The sequence below is a fragment of the Pteronotus mesoamericanus genome, unplaced genomic scaffold (genome assembly GCF_021234165.1).
Source record: "Pteronotus mesoamericanus isolate MK-2021 breed Mesoamerican mustached bat unplaced genomic scaffold, CSHL_Meso_final contig_46, whole genome shotgun sequence".
Lineage (NCBI taxonomy): Eukaryota > Metazoa > Chordata > Mammalia > Chiroptera > Mormoopidae > Pteronotus > Pteronotus mesoamericanus.
In genome coordinates, this window is record NW_026555170.1 from 1952177 (window position 1) to 1973502 (window position 21326).

Genomic DNA, 21326 nt, shown 5'->3' on the forward strand with positions numbered 1-21326 from the left:
ACATGTCCAAAGCTGGCACAAAGATGGACCAAACAATTGCTACCTGGTAGGATTTGGGGGTGGGGGGGAGTGCAAGGTCTAACCGCAAGTCAGGTGCCTTACAAGGCCAAGGCCTTTGCCCCAGACATGACCTTTCTGGTTGAAATGCCCTTGTTACCAGGCTGGAAAAGGGAGAGGCTGGGATTTGCTCCCCGCTCATTGGTCGGCTGAGAAGCATCCGAGAAACCCTTGCTACCAAAGAGAACGAGAGCCCATTGGTCAGAACACCTCACAATGGCCCAGCAGCGCGCAGGGTTCTGCCGATTGGTTCGTTCCTCCCTCACCGGACGCTAGGGGGCTGGGAGGGGGTGAGGTGGCGTATCTCTTCGACCCTGAGCGGGCAGCTTGGCGCCCTGGAACGAGTTCAGCCTCGCCGACTCCTGCTCCCATTGGCTGTTCTGGAGGCCACCGTCTGCTAATGAGCGGGGCGCAGAGCACCCAAGTGCGTCCTCCCTGTGACGGGATCTAGGCCCGCGAGGGGGCGATCGGGTGAGAGAGACGGTCGCTACCCAAGCTGAGAGCAAAGGCCCAGAGCCCGACATCTCTGTGGAGGGCAGCCCCCATCGGGACCTGGTCTGGGCCACCGCCAGGCCTCTCCTCAGGAGCTCTGCATCTCCAACCTGCTCCAGTAAGTTCGAAGCACCCACATGGCTTGAGAACCCTTCGGAGCTGAAGGAGGGAGCATCCCTGTTTATCTAGTCTGCGTTTTCTCTTATTTGTTCCCTTAATCGTTTATCCATCACATGTTTATCTGCTCATTTATTTGGCATTCTGGGTCCATACGCTGTCCACCAGTCCAAATCCTTACTTCTCTGCGACGGTGTTGGGAAATTCCGTGCCCTAAAGAATTCGTATTGAGATCCGAATAGAGGAGTGGTAGACGACAGGAGGGTGAAACCTCGGAGGGACGATGTTCTACTATCCCAATGTGCTTCAGCGCCACACGGGCTGCTTCGCCACCATCTGGTAAAAGCCTGCTGGGCCAGGGTGGGCGAGCTAGGAAGGGTGTCCTGGCACCCCTGCCTGACAGCTCCCCGCCCCCATGCCACTCCCACCCCGTCCAGGCTGGCAGCAACACGTGGTAGCCGGTTGGTGAAGCGTGAATATCTGAAGGTGAATGTGGTGAAGACCTGGTAAGGCCCAGAAAATGGACCTGGGGCTGGTGTGGGTTAGGGGGTGGTTTAGGGTGGGTAAGGTTGTGGGGCTGATTCTTTGCACAGGCGTGATGGTCATCAAGGCACATTGTCCCCTTAGTGAGGAAATCCTCAGTTATGTGCTGGTACAAGTGGAACCCCCTCAGCCCGGCCTGCCGCGCCCCCGCTTCTCTCTCTATCTCTCAGCCCAGCTCCAGATTGGCGTGATCCGGGTCTACTCACAACAATGCCAGTACCTCGTAGGTAAGACAGAAGGCTCTGCCAAGGTGGGGCAGAGTTGAGTGGCCCTCGGGTAGGCCGGCTCCCTGTTCTTCCTTCCCTGCCCACAGAGGACATTCAGCACATCTTGGAGCGCCTGCACCGGGCCCAGCTGCAGATCCGCATAGATATGGTGGACACTGAGCTGTGAGTGTGCCTCTGGGCCTGGGACCACCCAGCCTTTGCTGGGGAATCTCCCTGCTTGGCGTTTGCTCCTCTCAGCCTCGGTCCTTGATAGCCACATTCTTTCCCAGACCCAGCCTGTTGCTTCCTAACCGCCTGGACATGATGGAGATCCTGGAAGATGCTCCAGACCCCTTTTTTGGGATGATGTCTGTGGATCCCAGACTTCCCAGCCCCTTCAATATACCTCAGGTGGGGCTCATTCCCCCAGGACACCTCCGACCGATGCATTGACAGAACAGAAGGGGAGCGCTGTCCCTGTACCAGCCTGACACTGGGGTTAGGGAAGGGAGCTGCCACAGCTCTGCCCCGCAAGAGGCGGGGCTGGGGAACTGTCCTGGTGGACCAATCCAAGCAAACCTGCTCCACTTACTCAAGTCCATCCTAGAAGCTGTTCTTCTCTCCACTCATCTCCACACTGTTTCAAGGCCCTAGTCCAGCCCTCGTTGTTCCTTGGCACTAGGTTTTCCTACCCATGTCCGTCGCCATCCATTCCTGACACCCCGTAACTTAGACAATGTTATTCCCCTCCTTCAAAGACACCTGCAGTTGTTCCCCACTGCAAACAGAATACTAGCATTTGGGACTCTCTGTGCCCTGGTCCAGAGTTAGCCATCCCCAGACATCTCAACACATTCTTGGTGCATCTTCGGCTCCCAAACACACCAGTCTGACCCCTGGGCCCAAAGATGCCACATTCAGTTCTTTGCTTGATAAGCCCTTAAGGTAACCCCTTGTTCTTTACTAGCCAAGTCTTACATTTCCTTACATTCCTCACACAAATGCTACCCTTTTCCATAAAGTTTCTATCCCAGTCCCAGGCAGAGCCAAATATTGTTCTGGAACTCAGCACCTAGGGCCTTGTTTTATCCTTTGTGTTGACCCTTGCTAGGGTCATAGACAGACTTGTCTCCTTATTAAACTATACGGCCCTTAAGATCAAGAATACTTTTCCTTCGACACTTGATATAAGGACGCAGCACGTCTTGCACAGACAAATTGACAAAGGCTCCATAACTGGTGGGGGGGGAGTAGAGATGGGGGTCTGTTAGGGCAGGAATGGGAGGCCAGGTGGCGAGTGGGTTCACTGCATGTTAATACAACTAGGCATAAAGGGGTGTTACTGTCCATTGTGTGAATAAGATTGCAAAGTGGGAACGCAGGGGGCTGAAGCTGAAACCTATTTTTGTTTTGTCCCTGAAGATTCGGCATCTTTTGGAGGCTGTGTCTCCAGAGAGAGTTCCTGAGGAGGCCCCTCCTGAAGTCCCCACAGAGCCAGCGAAGCCAGGTGAATAGAGATGGCCTTCTTTCTGAGGAGAGACATAGGAAGCTCTAACTGAAGAAATAACCATTTTTGAGCTTCTCAAGAGTGAGGCCCTGTGAGGGGCACTTAATATGTGTAACCTCATCACTGCCTCACAGGAGTCCTATGAGATCAGACTTCTCATCCCCACCTTACAGATGAGAAAAGTGAAGTCCATAGTGATTGAGCAGCATATCCAGGGTCAAACGGCCAGCGGCTGGCCTGGGCCTGATGGAACCCAGATTGACTTGACCCAGACTCCATGCTTTTGCTTTACATGGGTGTGGGAACTTGGAAGGAAGCGAAGGGGCTGGTGTGACTTTCCTGCCCCTTCAGACAGGGTCCCGGTCACTGTGCTATCTCCAGAGGCCATCACGCTCCAGGAGGCAGAGCCCATACGTATGCTGCACATCGAGGTGGGTTGTGCCCCTGCACACAGAGCCGGAGGCCAGAGTCCTGCTGCTGACAGCCCAGCTCCCCTTGCACCTACTTCTCTCTGCCTTCTCGTTTCCCTCTCCCTGCCTCTGGCACGTGAGCATCCCCTGGGCTTCCCTGACCTGGCCCTGTGGCCTGCCTCTCAGACTCACTCTCCTGGGTCTACTTCCTTTTTTCAGAAATGGAATTGAGTCCCCTGTCCTTGTTCTTCCTCTTATTACAGGGTGAACCAGACCTCCCAGAGATTAGCCGTCGAGACTTGGACCTGCTCATTGCTGAGCCAGATGAAGCTATCCTGTTGGAGGAACAAGGCAGGCCTACCCGGCAGAGTGGGGCCCGCCTGGTGCTGGACAGTCAGGCCCCGGGCATGAGCAGGCTTGGCTTGGGCAGTGCTCTCTCTTTTCTTTTGTGCTCTGAACCCTGATTCCCTCTCTCTCTGCAGTGGCCAGGGAGGTGCCCCGGGCCCCAGAAGTGGAAGTGGCAGTTCCCCCGCTCTCACCTCCAGCCCCTGCACAGTAAGGACAGGAACCCCAGGGTCAGGTAGGAGGTTGGTGCTGGGAGCAGCGTTCTCATCTCTCCTGCCTATTTTCCCTGAGGGTGGAAGTGGCTGCAGAGCCACTTCCAGGCCCGGTCCTGGCCCCGGAGGAGGTGAAGCCAGCAGTCTGGGAGCCTGAGGCCCCACTTGTTGGTGAGTAGCTGCCACGCCCGGATCCTTCCTGGGGCATCTGCACAGCTGCTGCAGACAAGGGCCCTGTATTCCCACTTGGTAAAGGCAGGACCCTCTAGCTTCTTGCCTGGGTGGCTGAGGGTGGAGGGTGTGGGGCAGAGCCAGGACCTAGCATGTTGTTGCAGAGGTGACACCCCCCCTCCCGAAGGAGCTGCTTCTCCCAGCCCCACTCAGCCCAGAGGTGAGTAGTAGCCCTTCTAAGCCTTCTCTCTCTCTCTCTCTTCACCCTCCTCTCCCAGAGCTCCTCACCCATATTAAGCTTCCCCAAATCCCAGGCCATAGCTAGCCTACACAAGCCTTCGCACAAATCAGTAAAAGGTGGCCCTGCCCATACCACGATTTAACCAGCTGCACTTCCAGATGGGTAAGCCCCTGCAGTGTAGGAGTTGCACGGGCTCCGGGAGGGCTGCCCAAGCCTTTTCCTGGCGCACCTCTGTGGCAACAGTGTGCGGCCTGTTTGCCACCCACCAGGATGTCAGGAAAAGGAGTAATTGGTAGCCTTGCCCCCATCTCCCCTCCCCGTTTGGCAGAGGCGGCCCCCAGCCTCCCCACCTGCTCGTCGTCGCATTCGCCGCCGCCAATTACTGTTCTGGGACAAGGAAACTCAGATCTCCCGGGAGGAGTTCCAGAAACAACTGCAAACCAAAGCTCACTGCTGGGAGTGTGTGAGTGCAGTCCAGACTTTGCAGGGGTGGAGACAGGGAGGGCCTAGAGCAGGTACCTGCTGGGCCTTGTAAACTCCTGGGGAGGCATTGGGAAAATCCCCCTAGGTGCACATATTGGGGGTCTGCCCATACGTAACTCTCCATGCTCCTTCAGTGATCCTGCCCAGCATATCTATTGGCACCAGTTAAAGGTCCTACTTTTACCAATGAGCACAGCTGGCAGGGGCGTGAGCCTGGGAAGAGCTGGAAGGCAAGAGGCCTTGGAACAAACCATTGCAGAGGTGAAGGGGCAGTGCACAGTGACTCCCTCTGAACTGGGCTCTGGCCTTCCCTACCACACAGCCAATGGTGCAGCCCCCTGAGAGGACCATCAGAAGCCCCATGGAGCTCTTCCGAACCCCAACTTACTGTAAGAAGAGTGGTGGGAGCTGGCATGTGGGATCCTCTGACCCCATATTCCTCACTCTTGGCACTCCTCATGCCTCAAATCCTGTCCCCGCGGCCACCTTGTCCCCATTCAGCTGGCTGGCTACCCCCAGAACTGCTGGCTCTCTGGACCCACTGTGCCCAGCCACCTCCAAGAGCACTCAGGCGAATGCCGCCCCTAGAGCCTGAAGAAGAGGCTGCTAGGAGGGAGGCAGCAGCTGAGGAGGAAAGGAGAAAGGCTGAAATTCCGAGTGATATTGAGGTAACTGCAGCCTCAGTCCTTCCTGAAGGATGTGTCTATTTTCCTTGGGCTCCAGCAGTCTGTCTTCTGCCCCTGTGAGCCAATGGCATCAGGTCCTGTCTGAGAGCCAAGGCTGGTTCAGGGTGGGGACCATTTCACTCCTGCCCCAAGCGCTTCTGTGATGGTTGATGTCTTAATTCTCTTTCACTCCCAGGTCCTGAGGGAGGCCCAGGAGCCCAGTGGGCCCCTTATGCTGTCTTCAGGTAAGCACCTGAGGAAGGGGCGGTGAAGACCACAACCCTAACCACTGTCCCAAGAAACTGGTACCCCAACAGTGGACAGCTTTTGTTAGAGGGAGTGTTGAACGTAGAAAGCATAGATTCGTTCTCTTCAGTTCTCCCTCCTGGGTGCTTATAGCAAGTCACTGCCCAGCTCTGGCATCCAGTCCAAACAGGTCCCAACTGCTTAGATCCAGGCAGATTGGGTCAAGACCTCCCTTTCCCCAACAGAGCTCTCCATAGAAGCAGCTGAGGAGGAGAAAACCCTCATCAGCCTTGTCCCCCCGGAAGAGCGGTGGTAAGCAGCCAGCCTGGCTGAGCTCAGGCTGCAGCCCTGGCTGGGTGGGGCAGTGCCTAGGAAGGGTATGCCCCCGGTCACCATCACCGCTGCCACTTCCCTACTCTCCCTGCCTTCTATGTTCTCCCAGGGCCTGGGCTGAGGCAGAGCAGCCAGAGCTCCCTGCACTGCCTGTGGTACCTGAACTCCCTGAAGTGCCCATGGAGATGCCTTTGGAGCTGCCTCTGGAGCCTGAGCTGCTCTCGCTCGAGGCTGTGCACAGGTGCCAGGGCGGGGTGCCTCAGTTGGGGAGGCCCAGCACGGGGCCTTAGCTAATGGTTCTTGACCCCCACAGGGCAGTGGCACTGGAGCTGCAGGCCAACAGGGAGCCAGATTTCAGTAGCCTGGTGCCACCTCTCAGCCCTCGCAGAATGGCCGCCCGAGTCTTCTACTTGCTCCTGGGTGAGTGTGGGCACGTCTATGTAGGTGACACACAGGCCAGAGGCCACTGTGGGGACTTCCCCTGACCAGCCCACTTCTCCTGTCTTGACAGTGCTGGCAGCCCAGCAGATCCTACGCATGAAACAAGAGAAGCCATATGGGCGCATCCTGATCCAGCCGGGGCCCCGATTCCACAGTGGTTAGAGCCAATGTAGGAGCTGCCAAGAAACCAGCTACCTTAAACCATGTCCTGCCTTACAAGGCCCTGCCTGCCTCCTCTCTGGACATACACCTCTTCCTTTCTGCTCTCATAGCTACTGTTTAAACAGAAAATGAACTGCCTTTATTACAGTATGTTGTCACAACTCCATTTGTTTTGTCCCATAGCATAGCAGATCCAGCCCCAGGGACAGCCCCATAAGGCGGCAAGCAGGGCTGGAACTCCAGGATCTTTGGTAAGGCATGAGGAGGAACTGGGCTGAGCGGTGGTCTTGGGGCCTGGGTTGGCTGTTTTCTCCGGCCCGGCTGCAGCCCACAGTCTAGGTGAGGCCCAGGATGGCCTGGAGCTCCTGAGCTTTGTCCACAGGCAGGGAGCCCAGTGCTGAATGGAAGCTATCGGTATGCTGCTTGGCTAAGAATGTCAGGAGCAGCAGCAGTGCGGCCTTGGTGTCTGGGTGGAGTGAAGAGAGAGAGATCCAGGGAGGACTGGCCCCCAACACCTAGTTGCCCCAGGCTCTCTGAGCCCCACTGCCCCTTGCCTCCCCCTGCCCTGCCCATGACTGCCACCCTCACCTGGTGGGATCTTGTCGTCAGCCTGAATGAGACTGCAGATACGCAGGAGCTCGGGAGCTACATCTACAACCTGTGGGAAAAGACGGGCTGACGGGCAGCAGCAACCCTGAGCCCTGTGGGACGGCGGCGGGTGGTAGGGGCCAAGGAGAGGCAGAGTCTCACGCTAGGGCTGTTGTAGCCTGATACTAAGTCACAATTTAAGTCACAAGAATCTAAGATAATTGTGAAACATGAGAAGGACCCATGAAAAACCATGATGATAATTTTGGGAGCGGGTGGTAGGGGGAGAGGACAGGGGATTGTGACCAAAGAAGACTGAAGTCATGACCTCAAGATCAAAATCCCAGACACCCAGGAGCACCACCAATATAACAGTCTGTAAAGGTGCACGACAAAGGTGGAAGACACAGGAACACTGGGACGTCAGTCCAAATCTAGCCACTTGGTGCAGTCAAACCCCACAGAAAGGACTGTTTTGATTGTAATGGATGGTAGGTAAGGTGGCCACACTTGTATCTAGGCTCCATGAAGCATGGCCTGAAAGAGCCCTGCCTAGGAAAGTCTAATTTTCTAGATGCAAATGGCCAGGCAGGATGGAGACTCCCTGCGGAAAAATGCTACGTGGTGAGAGAAAGCCCTTTTTCTCACAGGATAGGCCTGGCTACCAATCCTTGCAGATCAATAGGAAAGCAGAGTCGGGAGTGTCGAAGGGCAGCTTCAACCATCACTCTGCATCAGCTACAACTGATCCAACTCTGTCTATCAATGAGAAGAGAGCATTAATCTCCCCTGAGGGCTCCAGCATTGGGGTTACCTGGTCAGGGGTGCTCTGGTACAGGAAGCTGAAGAGGCGCCCTATGGTGACCCACTCCTCCATGTCCTCCTTCAGTGGCAGGGCGTGCAGCAGGGCAGCCAGAACCTGGACACACAGATGTCTCTGGTCTCTTGCCCTGTCCCCTCCTTAGCTTCCCAGAGCTGCCCAACGCCCCCATCCCTCACCTGGGGCTCTGGTTTCCTTGTGGGACTGGCCATCAGCAGGCGAGCGAGTGCCCCACAGATGTTGTCATGGACACGATCATGGCGCTCCCGTGCCAGGAGGGGCAACAGGAGCCCCACCAGCTTGGAAAAGTGTCTGGTCCACAGTCAAGGAAAAGGCACTCTCCCATCTGAGCCCAGGGACACTCTCCCAATCCCACCCCCCGCCCCAGCCACTCTTGCAGGCTGAGGATACTCCTGGGCAGGACGGCCCCCGTGCTCGGCCAGCACGCCCAGCCCGAAGATGGCATTGCTCCGCACTTCGGGGTCTGCCTCCCGGGTCGCACTCAGCAGCACAGGGAGCAGACGGGACACAAACTGGGCTGATGCAGCACCTAGGCCCTGAATGCACTCCGCTAGTGTACCCACTGCAAAAGACTTCTCTGCCACCGTGCAGCCCTGTTTCTGGCATGGGGAGGAGTGCACGTCAGCCTGGGCCTGGGACAGAGTGGAATTTGGGCGGAGTGGGGTCTGAGCCAGATGATGCGCACTCACCGACTTGCAGAGCAGTAACGGCAAGAACCCAGTGAAGAAGGGGGCAAAAGCATCTCCCCCCGCTGCAGCTGCCAGGGCAGGAATGGCCTCACCAGCGTACTCTAGCAACATGGCGTCATATTCAGCCTGTGGGGCCAGGTCAGGGGCTGGAGCACCGGGACCAGCTGTGACTGGCACCTCCCAACATGCTCCTCCACTGCCAAAGGTCCCAGTGAGGGCTGCCCTTGGTGACAGGACTGGCCCCTCTAGGCTGGGCTTGTTTGTAGCCCAGGTTTTTTTCCTGGCCCGCCTCCTCTCACCTATCAATCGAAGCCCACCCTGAATCCCCACCTCTAGGAAGCCTTCCCTGAACCCGCTCTGCCTGTGGGAGGAGGGCTGTATCATTCAGAGCCATTAGCAGTCTTGTAGCAGCCCTGGCTCCCCTAGGCCAAGCCCAAGTGCACTGTCCACCCTGCCCTGTGGAGACTACCAGACAAACTGCTCTCCACGCTCTCACCTGGTCCTCCTCCTCCTCCTCCTCGTCAGTGTCCTGACAGGCTGTCTGCAGGAAGAGGTAGCACAGCTCAGCCTGGGCTCTCCTGCCCCTTCTCTTCTCCGTGGGGTGGAGATATGGAGGATCTGGACTTGTAGCCTCTGACCACCCCCACCCAGGGCCTGCAGCCCACCTGCCCTGCTCACCTTCCTCTGCAGCACGGCCTTGAGCATGTTGCAGAGCTCAGCGAGGCGCCCAGGGGGCTGCAGTGTGAGGGTCCCACAGCTGCGCAGCACCCCCGTCAGGGCCTCCAGCACAGCCATCACCACTTGGCGCTCCCGCTCCCCATACACTGCCTGCATGTAGGATGGCACCACCTGGGCCAGGATGGCCTGCAGAGCTGAGGACATGATTGGCTGATGTCCTGGTCAGCCCCTGCCCCTCTCCCATGCACCCCCTGGCCCCGTAGGCCCCCAGCCTGGCCCCGGTGCCCTTCTCACCAGCAGTGTTGGGTTCTGAGGGGCAGCTCTGACAAGCTTTGTGCAATGCACAGCAGAACTGACCCAGGGCCTCGTGGGCTGCCTTGCGCACATTCAGGTGAGGGCACTGCAAGATGAAAAGGGGTGGAATGTGCCTCCTCTGTGCAGGGCGAGCACAGGGCCTCTAACCCTTGGAGCTCCCCAACTCTACCCATCGCCCACTCACCTCCAGAAGTTTGAATACTTCTTCAAAGACACTCTCCATGTAGGGAAGGAAAGCCACACTGTGAACAAACACAAGGCCATGGGGAAGAGGCTCCCAGGCAGTGTTCCCAGTGCCAGGCAGGGAAGGGCCAATGCATACCTGGTGTTCACAGAGATCTCCCCCAGGGCAGCACAGGTGTCTTCCTTCTCATCAAAAAAGGCATTCTCCACACTGTACCTAGAGTAAGGTAGGGAGGTGGCAGCGATCAGGCACCAGTGGGAGCAAGTCTGGCACTGGGACCCTGTCCAAAGCTAGGATTCCTCCGACCATTCCAGTAATGGCACTTCTCCGCACCCTGAGATCTCTGAGTCATCCTCCTCTTCCTCATCCTCATCCATGAGCTCCTCCTCTTCCTCTGCATCGCTCTCGTCATCAAACAGAAGGAAAGAGCTGCTGCCATCGTACTGAGGCTGGACAGAGGAGGCACAGCACAGACTCTGGCTCAGCTGTGACCAGAAGATAAACTCCACACCAGGGCTGGCCTTCCGCACCACCCAGCCCTACTCTCTGCTCACCACAATGCCCTCAGTGGAACGCAGTGACAACAGCATGAGTGTGGTGATTTGTGGCAGGTAAGGTGCCAGGGCCTCACCCATCAGCCCTGATAAGGCTGCAAACAGGCTGTACCTGGTGGAGGCAAGTGGAAGCTGTACAGTCCTGCCTACGAAAGCCAGACAGGATGGGGGAGCCAGGGAAAAACTATGGTCCAGAACCAGAGGACTAAGGTCTGGAGTGGGGACGAGTGGGGGCTCACTCACGTGCAGCGCCGCAAGTCAGGGTCGTCTACCTGGTCACATAGGCCCAGCCCCAGTTGGCAGCATTCCTCAGCCAGGGGCCTCATGGGCTCCCCTACGGCTCGTGCCAGCACCCCCAGCGTCTCTATGGGGGCAAAGACTTGGTTAGCACTGGGAAGTGGAGCTGGACCAGAGGAATGCAGGGCCAAGATCTGGGGACCAAAGGTGGCAGTCGGAGGTAATTCAGAAACTCCACCTACTCTTAGGTACAACAGGAGTGCCTTCCTCAGTGAGAAGGAAGACACTTGTGCTGCCCTGAGGAATATCTCTGTGAATCCCAGGTGAGCACTGGCCCTTCCCTGACACTGGGAACCCTGCCTGAGAGCCCCTTACTTACCCAGGCTCTGGATCCGCACAGGCTGGAGGTCCTCATGGCCTGTCACCAGGAATTCCCGCAGGTGCTCCATGATGGTGGGAAAGTAGGGCAGCAGGGAGGCCTGGGCAGCTGTGGCTGCAGGACACAATCAGCTGTGGGTGGATGGGGTGCCAGGACCAACTGCTACAGGCTTTCTGGGTGAGCCCCATGCCCTGCCTCCTGCCTCCTTCTCCTCACCAATGGCTCCCAGGGCGCTCACAGCCAGCTCCTTGGCCTGGGGGCTGCTGGGGTTCCTCAGAGGCTGCAGCATACACTCCATAAGCTCCGGAAGGTAGGGCTGCACTTTAGGCCCTGTGGGATAGGGTACCCGTCTAACAGCCAACCCAGGTCTCTACATTCTAGGGTCCACATGCCTCCAGGCTGATGTTCCTCGTGGCCCCACCACACCCTTCTTCCCACCTCAGGCAGTGATTCCAGGAGTTGCACATCCTGCCCCCTTTAGCTAAAGCTGCAGCTTTGTCCCCACCCTTGTACCCTCAACTGCCATCACTACCTAGGTTCTCCACGAAATTCTCCAGGGCATAGCAGGCCTTGGCTAGGTGGTGTGTGTGCCTGGGAGGCACTGACTTCAGGTAGGCAAGGAGCAGTGGCATCACCTCCCCTGAATAGCTGCTGATATGAGGCTGAAGGAGAGAGTGGGCCTTGAGTCAGCTCAACCACAAGGCACACACCTAAGTGCCAATGGCAGCAAGGGTTCCTGAAGACATGAAGCTCGTCCCTGGAACTGGTGGCTACCCACATTCAGCCCTGCTGACCTGTAGGTTCTCTGAGAACTGGCCCAGGGCAAAGAGCGCAGCGTTACGCACAACTTGTGACGGGTCCTCCAGGCCTTTGCACACAATCTGCAATAGCGAGGGCAGCAGTCTGGACAAGGCAGGACAAGAGAACATAGTCTGAGGGGCAGGAACTGAGAGCTCTGGACTGAGCTGTTCTCCTGTTTCCCCTGGGCTTTCTCTGTCACCAGATGGTAGGAACCACCTGCTGGTCCCTACAGCTGGGGCAGCCTTTCACTTATCTTTCAAATCAGAACACTTCTGAGATTAGAGGGTAAACACTGTTAATAATTAGGCACGAATTACACACACAGACCAGGACTGCTATGGGTCATATGGTCCTCATCCCAGGGCCCACCCTCACAGCAGGACAGGAATAAACACCTCTGCCTGATGTGGTCACTAGCGCCGTCAGACAGCACAGCCAGCACCAAGAGCCCAGCCTTGCGCTGGTAGGAGCTCTCACTCCGCAAGGCCTCTTCCAGCATGGGCATCTAGGGAAGCACAGGGTGTTCTCCTGAAACCCCAGCACAAGCCTGCCCACCCTTGTGGCAGCAGGCCCTCCACACTCACCAGGGCCCAAATATCAACCACTCAAGGGGAACATGCGCACCTGGGGCAGGGGCAATGGGCACCAGGAGGATGAAGACACGTACCAGTGAGGTAAAGAGCTTCTCAGGTGGCAAATGTAGTGCCAACATGTCCACAACCTGAAAAATGACAGGGAAACTTTGCTGGACTCCATCTCTGCCCCCCAACTGCCCACTACCTAATGCCCTGCCCCACCCTTGTTCCACATCCCACCTGTACAGCAAAGTGCTTGGGTGTTTCTCCCACCAGCCCGATTTCCAGATCTTCCTCCTCTGAATCCTGGTCCTCAGGATCCAGCTGGCCCAAGGGGGGCTCGGCAGCAATAATGGGGAAAAGGGTGTGCAGCAAGGGGGGCAGGAGACGATTCTTCAGTAAGGCCTTGAGGGGGAAAGGTGGAAAGGTGTCCCTGAAAATCTCCTACCAAGATGGACTCACATTAAAAATTCCAGCCTTTCTATAAATAAAGGGGTCTAGCAGGAGTTTCTCAATCTCCCAGCCAGGAACCAGGGTGAGACCAGACCAAATCTTAAATATCTTAGCTTTGGTACTTTGGCTATCCCAAGACTGTCAAAAAGCCCCAGGTGTGAGATGAGGGATAGAGGTGGGGTTGGGTGTGTCAAAGGACACTCACCTTGCTCTTGACTTTGACCAAAAAAGTGAGACAGCAGAGAATACGTACACGTACTGCATCACCCAGAGCCGTGTTTCTAGCCACCTGCTCAGAAACTAAGGCAAATCAGAAACAGGCAAGGAAAATACAGAAAAAGCAGCAGGGGCCATGCCCACCCCAGACTTACCGCCAGGCAGAATGTGAGGATCTCAGAGAGGTGGGAGGTGATGACAGGCACCTCTGACTCCAGCAATTCATCCAGGGCCTCCATGGCCTCACAGGCCTTTGCCTGCCAGACAGACAAGTTACAGGGTTACCATGCTCTTATTCAGTGGACCAGGGAGGATGCTCCTGCACCCTCCTTCCAATAGAGCTGCTCCTGCCCAAATGTCCTCACCTCATCTACAGAGATCAGCGTCTGCACGGCCGTGATGAGCTTGGGCACCAACATCCGCACCAGAGGCTGGAGAACAAAGGATGAGTTGAATCGCAGAAAGCATAATGCAGCCCAGTCTCAGGCCCCAGAAGCTGGCAGCTTCCTTGAAGCCTGGATGCGGAAGGAGCACAGGCACAGCCACTCACAGTCTCCCCTCTCAATTGTTAGGAAGGACAACAGGCAGAGAGTAGCTCTGTATCCTGCAAGGGTAAGGACCTAACAAGGATAGGGAGCCGGGGAAAGTGAGGGCCCACATCTCACCACGTCATCAGTGCGGAGGTAAGGGGCCATGGTGGTCAGAGTACGCAGAGAGTAGAAGAGAAGCCCAGGAGAGCCCACCTCACCAAGGGTCTCATTCAGAAGCCGAAGAAGTTCCCGGTGGTGGGGTCGGAAGGCCTCAGGCCGTGAGGTCACCACTACACTTAGCAGCAAAAGCCCCATCTGTCCAGTAGGGGACGAGAAGGAAAAACTTACATGGTCTATCCAGCCTCTCTGTCCCTCCCTCCTGCCAACCATGTAATGGTACCTCTCTCTCAGGGATGTGGGGGCTGTGGGTACTGTGCTGAAGAAGCTGCATGAGCTGAGGCCAGGTCTCCAGGCCTTCCTTCCGAAAAATAGTGGCTGAGAGCTGGGCCAGGCTAAGGCTCACAGAGTGCCTGCAAACAGGAGAGATTCCCCCAACCCCCAATCACCTTCCAATACCCTCCCCTGTACATGCTGGCCCTGCCTCTATGGGGTGGCCAGGAGAGAAACTCCCAGGTGGTGGTACAGGGTCTTTGCCAAGTTGGGACACGTAAGATAGAGGTTCAAAAGGAAATTGATAGCATGGTGGGTGTATAATCTCGTGATCTTGACCTCAGTCAGACTGAACTTCAGTTCCATTCTTTGGCAGAACATCATAGCACTTTAGTCTTCAACACAGCTTTAGAATCTGACCCACCCTTGGTCTAAAACTGAAGTCCCTGACCCTAACACCCAGCCTGAAGATGAAAGAAAAGGCAGAAGCCCAGACTGGGTATCAGACTGGAGTCAGTCAGGATCCGAGAGAAGGTGGGTGGGCACTTACTCTGTCTCTCTCTGGAGGGTCGTCAGGACCAGGGACTTGATGCTGGAACACAGGTGGGAGGCGTTTGGTACTCTGCCTGCCCATCTCAGCCTGGCCCCGCCCCACCCCGCCCCCGACGCTGCCCACCTCTCCCGGTGCTCCGCTGACAGCCGACGCCAGCGGGTGCTCAGTCGTCTGCGGGTCAGCACGGCTGCGAACTGGCGGATCTAGGACGAGGGAGCAGGCATGTGAGGGTCCGGGCAAGAGAAGGGGCTTTGACCAGTGACGTACCGTGGGAAGCTCAGCGGGATGGAACAGGAGCTTCACCTGAGGATCGGCCGCCGAGGCCAGCAGGTCACAGAGCGCGGACAGTGCAGCCGGGTCCCGAAGAACGGTCTGGAGTTGCTCGGTGGCCTAGGGGGTGCTGGGGGTTAGAGTCAGGCCTTTTCCGCAACCTCCCGCTCGCCCCTGTCCGGTCCCGCCTGCCCCGTACCCGGCGGATGCGCTCGGTGTCCGGCAGCAGCAGCTCCCGCAGGATCAGCTCCAGGCAAGCGGACTCCATGGCAGCAGCCGAGCCGCCGCTACTTGGCCGGGAGGTGGGAGGGACGGCACGTGGAAGCTCTGAAACCCACTTCCGGCGGAAAGGGGCGTTGCTCCGCGACCCTCCCGTCGCCAGGGTGATTCAACTCGCCTCCTACAAAGAGCTCCGGTTCCTCTACTTCCGTTGGGCTGAGGGCCGCTGAGCCGCGGAAACTGCGCCCTCGCGAGGTAGGTTCCTCCAGCCGAGAGTTCCGAGGCTGCGTGGAGAACTCGAGTTCCGTTTATTCCGCGGCCGACCCGGCTTCCTAAGGGACACTTCCTGCAATGGCAGGGCTTGAGTTCCTATATCCAGACCAAACCCTCCAACTACAGGATCCTTTTTCTTAATAAATTTTATTTTGATAATTGTAAAAAGAAAAATCAGGACCAAAACTAAAGGCAACTTAAAAAGTTCAAATATATACTTCTTATAGAATATTTATAATTTCTGGAACTTCCCGGGGGGAAGGGAGTCCCAAAGGGCAAAGGGGAAGGCAACAATGCCATCACACAATTCAGTCAATCAGAAGAGATGTCGGTAAATAAGTGGGGCGTGAAGAAAGAGAGCAGAGCAGTAGTTTTGCCACCCAAAACTCAGTCCATTTTGAGGTTAACATAGATATAACGGATGAACTTTAGGGAAGAAAAAAAGGAGATGGTGCCCAGCATGAGGAAGAAGATGTAACCAGTGAGTAAGGAGTAGCCAAAGAACTCCACTGTCTGTACGGGCCCTGACATATTGGAGCGCCTGGCATAGTAGAAAACTGAGTAGAGGAAGATGAAGAGCCCAGTGGAGCCAACACTCAGCACAGATCGCCACCACCAGCGGTAATCCTCCCCTGACAACTGGAAGTAGGTGAGTGCAATGGAGATGCAAGCTCCCACACTCAGCAGGATGGCGAAGACAAAGAAGAGGATGCCATACAAAGTGTACTGCTCCCGACCCCACACTGTGGCAAAGATGTAGTACAGCTCCACAGAGATGGCACTGTGAAGAGAAAAGACACTGCATTAAAGGGCTGTGCGCTGCCAACACAGTGGCCAGGGCAAAATCTAGCCATCACCCCTCTATGTTACTGGGTCAGTGCGGCAAGTAGGTCCAGTCAACTCCCTACCCTGGGAGTCCCTGGCTTGATGGGTATTCTTTTGCCTATGATTAGCTGATTTCATTTTCAGAACATCTTTTTATTTTCCATTGTATTATTTGCCTGCCACTAAGAGGTACTCAACAAATTGAACAAGTACTCAAATGGGCTTTGCCCCGCACAGCACTTGTAGACGCTCAAGTCAGAAACCAGGAAGATGGTGAAAGGAGCGACACCTCTATAAGTGAGACACCTCATATTTGAACTGTTTCAAGCTCAATCCTTCCTACTTAGAGAAAGGAGGAACCATTCAGTGATCTCTTAACGGTACAGCTGAACCGGAGATGATCACTGACAATAGGTTAGGGTATATAGGGGGAGTGGGGAAAGGAAAAGTTGGGGGCAGGAACCTGAGAGTGATGGCCATAGGGTAAAAGGAAGAAGGAAAAGTTGGGGGCAGGAACCTGAGAGTGATGGCCATAGGGTAAAGAGAAGATACCTGAAAGGCAGGAAGCCTCCAACAGTCATGTGGATGAGAGTAGACTTGTACCAGGGTTGAGGCGGGATTTCCCGGGCAATGTTCTTGGTGCGGCAAGGTGCATCAAAGGGGCTGGCATTGTTCTTCCCGAAGATACCTCCAATGACAGTGAGAGGAAAGCCCACCAGGAGCCAAACCGTCAGAAGCAGCAGGATGGTGGTGGCTGGCAGAGCCTGGGTTGAACCATTGGCCCAATGTACTGAGTTCACCACACTCCACGTCAGGAAGAAAGGTACTGCAAGGATGGGCCCCCAGAGGGAGGAGGGTCAGCACTAGGAACTACATCCCTGGGGCTACCCACTCAGCCTGGGTCTAAATGGGAGAGGGATGAAAAATCATGCACCCTGGCAGGTGCCACCCTTTTACATCCCACTTCTTGTTCCTTATCTTACTGACACCCCTCCCCATCCATTATCATTAACGATCAAGGCACCTGGACATAAAGACCTAAGAGTGACACAAATCCACCTGCCTCCAAGGGCCTGTCCTGCTGTGCCATCAATGATTCCTAGCATGAAACATTCTTTGGGATTAGACTCTGTTTTCAGAAAACATCCATTCAACCTTAAATGTGATAGAATATAAATCAAGACACTTGGCTTTGGGAACATGAAATGTTTTGAATGCAAACTATTACTGCCTTTGAAAGGACAAGCCAGCTTAAAGGCTAGAGCGGAGTGGCCCACCTCAGTGGAGTAGCCCACCTCAAAAATAAGAAAACTTAAAAAGAAAAACGGAGGGAGGGGGGGAGATTATCCAAAAATAAATTAAAAAACCGTTATTTCAGTGTAATGGTTGAAAATACAGGCTCTAGAGTTGAACTGCCTGGGTCTAAAACCTGGTTCACTACTTTTTAGGAGTGTAATCATAGGCAAGTTACTTAACTAGCCTAAAATTCAACTTGCTCATCTGTAAAACAGTGACAATATTACCTACTTCATATTGTTATTGTAAGGATTAAATGAGATGAAGGCATGTTGAGCACTTTCTACATTACCTAGAACTCTTTAAGGGCTTAATAATCTTTAACTATGCAAAATAAATGCATTCTTGCTTTTGCATGGTTTTCTTACTGTTTCTTTTGCCTATTTTCATTCTTTTGAAGCCTCACTCTGACTCTATCCCAGGTTCTATGACGTGCCCACCAGGGAAAGGACAGTTCTCACCAGAGAAGAGACTGGTGGTAAGAATGATGTTCCACACCCAACGCTCGCCTCCGATCTGCCGGTAGAAGTGACTGGACACGTAGCCAGAGATGCAGCAGGTCAGGGCATACAACAAGATGGCTGCCGAGTTAATGGCCCCGTGACGGTGCACATTGAACATGCCCAGCAGCGCCATGACAATAATGCCTGCAGGGTGGTAGTGGAAAATCTGTGTTAGGTCTCATCTGTTCCTCTTCCGGCAATTTCAGAGGAATCAGCCTCCTTCTGTCATACCCAAGGCCTCCAGCAAAACACTGCCCCCCAATTCTGTTGTCCAGAAAACTCACAATTAGAATATACATGCCCTTGCTAGAGCCACCCCACCCTTAGGACTGCCCCTCACCTTGGACAGATCTTTAGATCTTTTCTGAACAAACCACCTACTTACTTTTAACCCTTGAGAAAATTCCCTGGTTAATTTTTATCACCTCACCAGTGCCAAGGGCCAGGAACTGGGCACCCACACCAAGCACAGCACAGAGCAGACCGCGGTATGGAGGGAAACGGAAGACATCTGTATGGATGATTTTCCAGCCATTGTCACCTTGGTCAAAGTCATCACCAGAACCTGCAGAGGTTGTCTCCTCATCCAAGTTGTACCGAGCCAGGTCATTCCGAAGCACACGCATGAGAATGACAGCCACAAAACCCACCAGTAAAAACACAAGCACCATTGAATTGATGATGGACAACCAATGAATTTCCAATGTTCGGGGAAAGAAACCGCCATCATCACCACGGCGCCTGTCACTCCGCCGCTCCACTGAAGTCTCAGACCAGCGCACACTGTAAGTGTGGGTGAGGCCTAGGAATTCATCAGGTCGTAACCCATCTAAACTATGGGGCTTGACATCCCGCACTGAGACGTTGGCAAATATAATTCGATCTCCATGGAATTCCAGGTGGAAGTCCAAATGGGTCCAGAGTCCTATCTTGTGGCTGTGAGGCAGGAAACCACTCTCCTCCATGTAGCCTACAAAGCCACGGAGTGGCAAGTCGTCCACCACAAATTCAAAATAATACAATTCCTCGATGGCCTGGCGCAGCTGTTCCACCTACAAAGAGCAAGTCAGGAATCAGACAAGCCCTCCCTGGTCACAGGGTTACAGCAAGGTTTCTAACTTTGGCACTACTGACATTTGGGGCTAGATAATTTGCTGTTTGGGGTTGTCCCTTCCCTGGCCTCTTCTCACTAGAGTAGCCCCCCTTAATAGTGACAATCAAAAATATCTCCAGCCAGTGCGAAATGTCTCTTGGGAGACAAAACCCCTGTACAGAACCACTGGGTTAGACCCTACTATGTTGGGTCCCCCCACAAAAAAAAGTATGATTGACATTGTTACAGTCTATAAAAGGAGAGAGATAAGGTGTAAGGAGGTCTAAAGTAGATTAAGGAGAAGTGTCCTAATATAAGATTTACTAATAAAAATAGCATGACAGGGAAAATTAGGCAGAGTGTAAAGGAGCCAGTTAAGAAAGGGCTGAGAGGTAAGTATGGAAGAAAATAACTATGTAGCAGTGATAGTTGGGAGCTTATTACCAGCAGAGAAGCTTGGAATCAGGAGCCTCAGGCTCTAATATCAGCTCTGCAATTTGCTATCCATGTAGTCTTGAAAAAGTTACCTCTGAGCAAGTATGTTTCTTCATCAACTGAAAGCAAATAATGCCAACCTGCCCTGTCTGTCACATGGGGTTGTAGTTAAAATCAAGTCAGGTAATTTCCATAAAAATGCTTTGACATCCAAAAGTGTGATGCACTATTATTAGTCCCTGGGAAGGAGGAAGAAGGAATAAGTTCTAGGCAATGTGGAGAGGCTGACCTGTGCTGGACTGAGCTGCATGTGGCACAGAATTTTCCTTTCCACATTCTCTCGAAAGCGAATCTCATACAAAGACTCAGCCATTCGGTCGCCATCCAGCACTTCACCCAGGCTAAGGCTTTTGTGACGTATCTTCTCAGGAGAGCAGACTGGAAGCTGATAGTAGTGGTAAGTCTCCTGCGGATTATGGTAGGGTCCCACTTTGTTGACATATAGAATGACGGGGTCGCCGGCCTTGTAGTGTGTCACACCTTCCACCCCTGGCTCATGGCCTGTGCTTAGCAGCAGCATCAGGAATGGCAACCACTGACAGCTCCAACTTCGAGGGTGCCCTAGGGCTGTCATCCTTAAGGCAGCGGAACCTGTTTGGGGGAGTCCTGAGGTTACGGAAACCAGGGATCAACACATGACGCCCTTGGAGCTCAATGACTGCATTTCCTCCCCTTGGCCTCTCCGACCCTCCCTCAGGCGCCACACGATGTTTTTTATCCCGAAGGCTGGGTTGCACCTCTGCTCTCTAGTCCTCAACCCTGGTTCCCCTCTCGCGCAGCCCGCCATCCCGGACAACCCCGCCCGCCTCAGCCCGTTGCCATGACAACGCCACGCGGCCTCGCACCTCCTGCACCTTCCCGCTGCAGTCCTGGGGTCCAAACCGCGCGGGAAGGGCTGGCCGAGGCAGCGCCAGAAGCCTCTGCGGCCCCGTAGCTGCCCTTGGGCTCCAGCTGGGGTCTCCCCCAGAGCGGCGCGCTAGCGGCGGCTTGTTGAGGACCTGACGACCGACCTCCATGGAGCTGGCCGCCGCTGTGCCTGATCCTAGAGACTACAGCTACACCACAAAGGACCCCCGCACTCGGCTCTGTGAAGTGCTTGCCAATGAGCTTTGTACAGGGGGAGGCCCGGCCCAACTCTTGAGGCCAAGCAAGGCTCAGTGAACCTCTCCGCCGGCAGAGACCTCCCGGCAATCGGGAGAGCAGCCCAGGCCACGTCAGTCTTACCACTTCCGCCCTCGGCCGCTGTATCTTCTGCCCGGCGAGAAGCTTCTTCCTAGACCCTCGAGGGGACCGTGGCCCCACTGACGGTTTCCTGGGCAAGAGGCTGCGGTCGAGGCCTGGCTACGAGGATGCAGGCACCTTTTCGGGAAAAAAAGTCGTCGCCGGGCTGTCCGTCTGTCCCCGGGAAGGTTTGGAGCGGAGACCTTGAGCAGTTCCTGCCGCAAGCGCCCAGTAGCTGTCCAGAACAAGGAACCCGGGCGGAGGCCTTGCCCGCATCTGGTGGACGCCCCGAAGTGTTTGCCTGCTGCGCCAGTAGGACTCGCCATGGACTGCTTAGGGCGAGACCTGAGCGGTTCATGGTCCCCAACCCGAGCCGGGGTGAGGCTCTGGGCGTCGCTGTGTTAGGACAGCGAGGGCACAGCCCTTACAGGGGTCATAGTCTGGATTTCATCTCACTCCTACAGGTCATGAATGGCCTACCGCCAAAAAATAAATACGTAAATAAAATATTTCCCTG

The 21326-nt window shown here is 55.1% G+C and overlaps 3 protein-coding genes across 5 annotated transcripts; 1 reads left to right on the plus strand and 2 right to left on the minus strand.

The window, feature by feature from the left end:
• Positions 1-949: 949 nt before the first annotated feature.
• Positions 950-6750, plus strand: REC8 (REC8 meiotic recombination protein). Its single transcript, XM_054577861.1, has 19 exons — positions 950-1005; positions 1104-1172; positions 1294-1436; positions 1523-1598; positions 1706-1826; positions 2838-2922; positions 3274-3353; positions 3596-3701; positions 3857-3887; positions 3969-4060; positions 4225-4280; positions 4630-4764; positions 5107-5173; positions 5286-5452; positions 5646-5694; positions 5941-6007; positions 6138-6269; positions 6342-6448; positions 6540-6750. Exons 1-19 carry the CDS (start codon positions 950-952, stop codon positions 6629-6631), a joined length of 1731 nt encoding a protein of 576 aa, XP_054433836.1. The 3' UTR covers positions 6632-6750.
• Positions 6738-15233, minus strand: IPO4 (importin 4). The gene is made up of 30 exons (XM_054577857.1): positions 15084-15233; positions 14918-15004; positions 14738-14817; positions 14612-14653; positions 14072-14201; positions 13807-13986; positions 13507-13572; positions 13297-13398; positions 13131-13214; positions 12713-12877; positions 12565-12618; positions 12293-12402; positions 11891-11999; positions 11629-11758; positions 11313-11426; positions 11097-11210; positions 10724-10844; positions 10481-10592; positions 10260-10375; positions 10065-10142; positions 9927-9984; positions 9722-9827; positions 9428-9621; positions 9246-9290; positions 8750-8875; positions 8451-8659; positions 8219-8351; positions 8034-8138; positions 7220-7289; positions 6738-7097 (listed from the first exon to the last, which is right to left on the minus strand). The coding sequence occupies exons 1-30, from the start codon at positions 15150-15152 to the stop codon at positions 6967-6969; spliced, it is 3240 nt and encodes a 1079-aa protein (XP_054433832.1). The 5' UTR covers positions 15153-15233; the 3' UTR covers positions 6738-6966.
• A 316-nt stretch (positions 15234-15549) lies between these two features.
• On the minus strand, positions 15550-20905 carry TM9SF1 (transmembrane 9 superfamily member 1). 3 transcript variants are annotated; one of them, XM_054577860.1, is made up of 6 exons: positions 20813-20905; positions 19818-20179; positions 18431-19052; positions 17959-18144; positions 16754-17027; positions 15550-16157 (listed from the first exon to the last, which is right to left on the minus strand). In XM_054577860.1, the coding sequence occupies exons 2-6, from the start codon at positions 20160-20162 to the stop codon at positions 15764-15766; spliced, it is 1821 nt and encodes a 606-aa protein (XP_054433835.1). In that variant the 5' UTR covers positions 20163-20179; positions 20813-20905; the 3' UTR covers positions 15550-15763. The 3 variants fall into 3 exon arrangements, with proteins under 3 accessions (XP_054433835.1, XP_054433834.1, XP_054433833.1); XM_054577859.1 differs by lacking the exon at positions 20813-20905 and adding an exon at positions 20434-20572 and having other exon boundaries at positions 19818-20194; XM_054577858.1 differs by lacking the exon at positions 20813-20905 and adding an exon at positions 20434-20575 and having other exon boundaries at positions 15551-16157.
• Between the last annotated feature and the right edge of the window lie 421 nt (positions 20906-21326).

Coding starts and splice junctions, on each gene's coding strand:
- TM9SF1 (XM_054577860.1), bottom strand. CDS start 20,162: ATGACAGCCCTAGGGCACCCTCGAAGTTGGAGCTGTCAGTGGTTGCCA. Junction 19,053..19,817: donor TGCAGCTCAGTCCAGCACAG/GTCAGCCTCTCC, acceptor TGCTCTTTGTAG/GTGGAACAGCTGCGCCAGGC. Junction 18,145..18,430: donor GTTCCTGGCCCTTGGCACTG/GTGAGGTGATAA, acceptor ACCACCCTGCAG/GCATTATTGTCATGGCGCTG.
- IPO4 (XM_054577857.1), bottom strand. CDS start 15,152: ATGGAGTCCGCTTGCCTGGAGCTGATCCTGCGGGAGCTGCTGCTGCCG. Junction 12,403..12,564: donor AGAAGCTCTTTACCTCACTG/GTACGTGTCTTC, acceptor GTGCTTCCCTAG/ATGCCCATGCTGGAAGAGGC. Junction 9,985..10,064: donor GAGATCTCTGTGAACACCAG/GTATGCATTGGC, acceptor GTTTGTTCACAG/TGTGGCTTTCCTTCCCTACA.
- REC8 (XM_054577861.1), top strand. CDS start 950: ATGTTCTACTATCCCAATGTGCTTCAGCGCCACACGGGCTGCTTCGCC. Junction 3,354..3,595: donor TACGTATGCTGCACATCGAG/GTGGGTTGTGCC, acceptor CTCTTATTACAG/GGTGAACCAGACCTCCCAGA. Junction 5,695..5,940: donor GCCCCTTATGCTGTCTTCAG/GTAAGCACCTGA, acceptor TTTCCCCAACAG/AGCTCTCCATAGAAGCAGCT.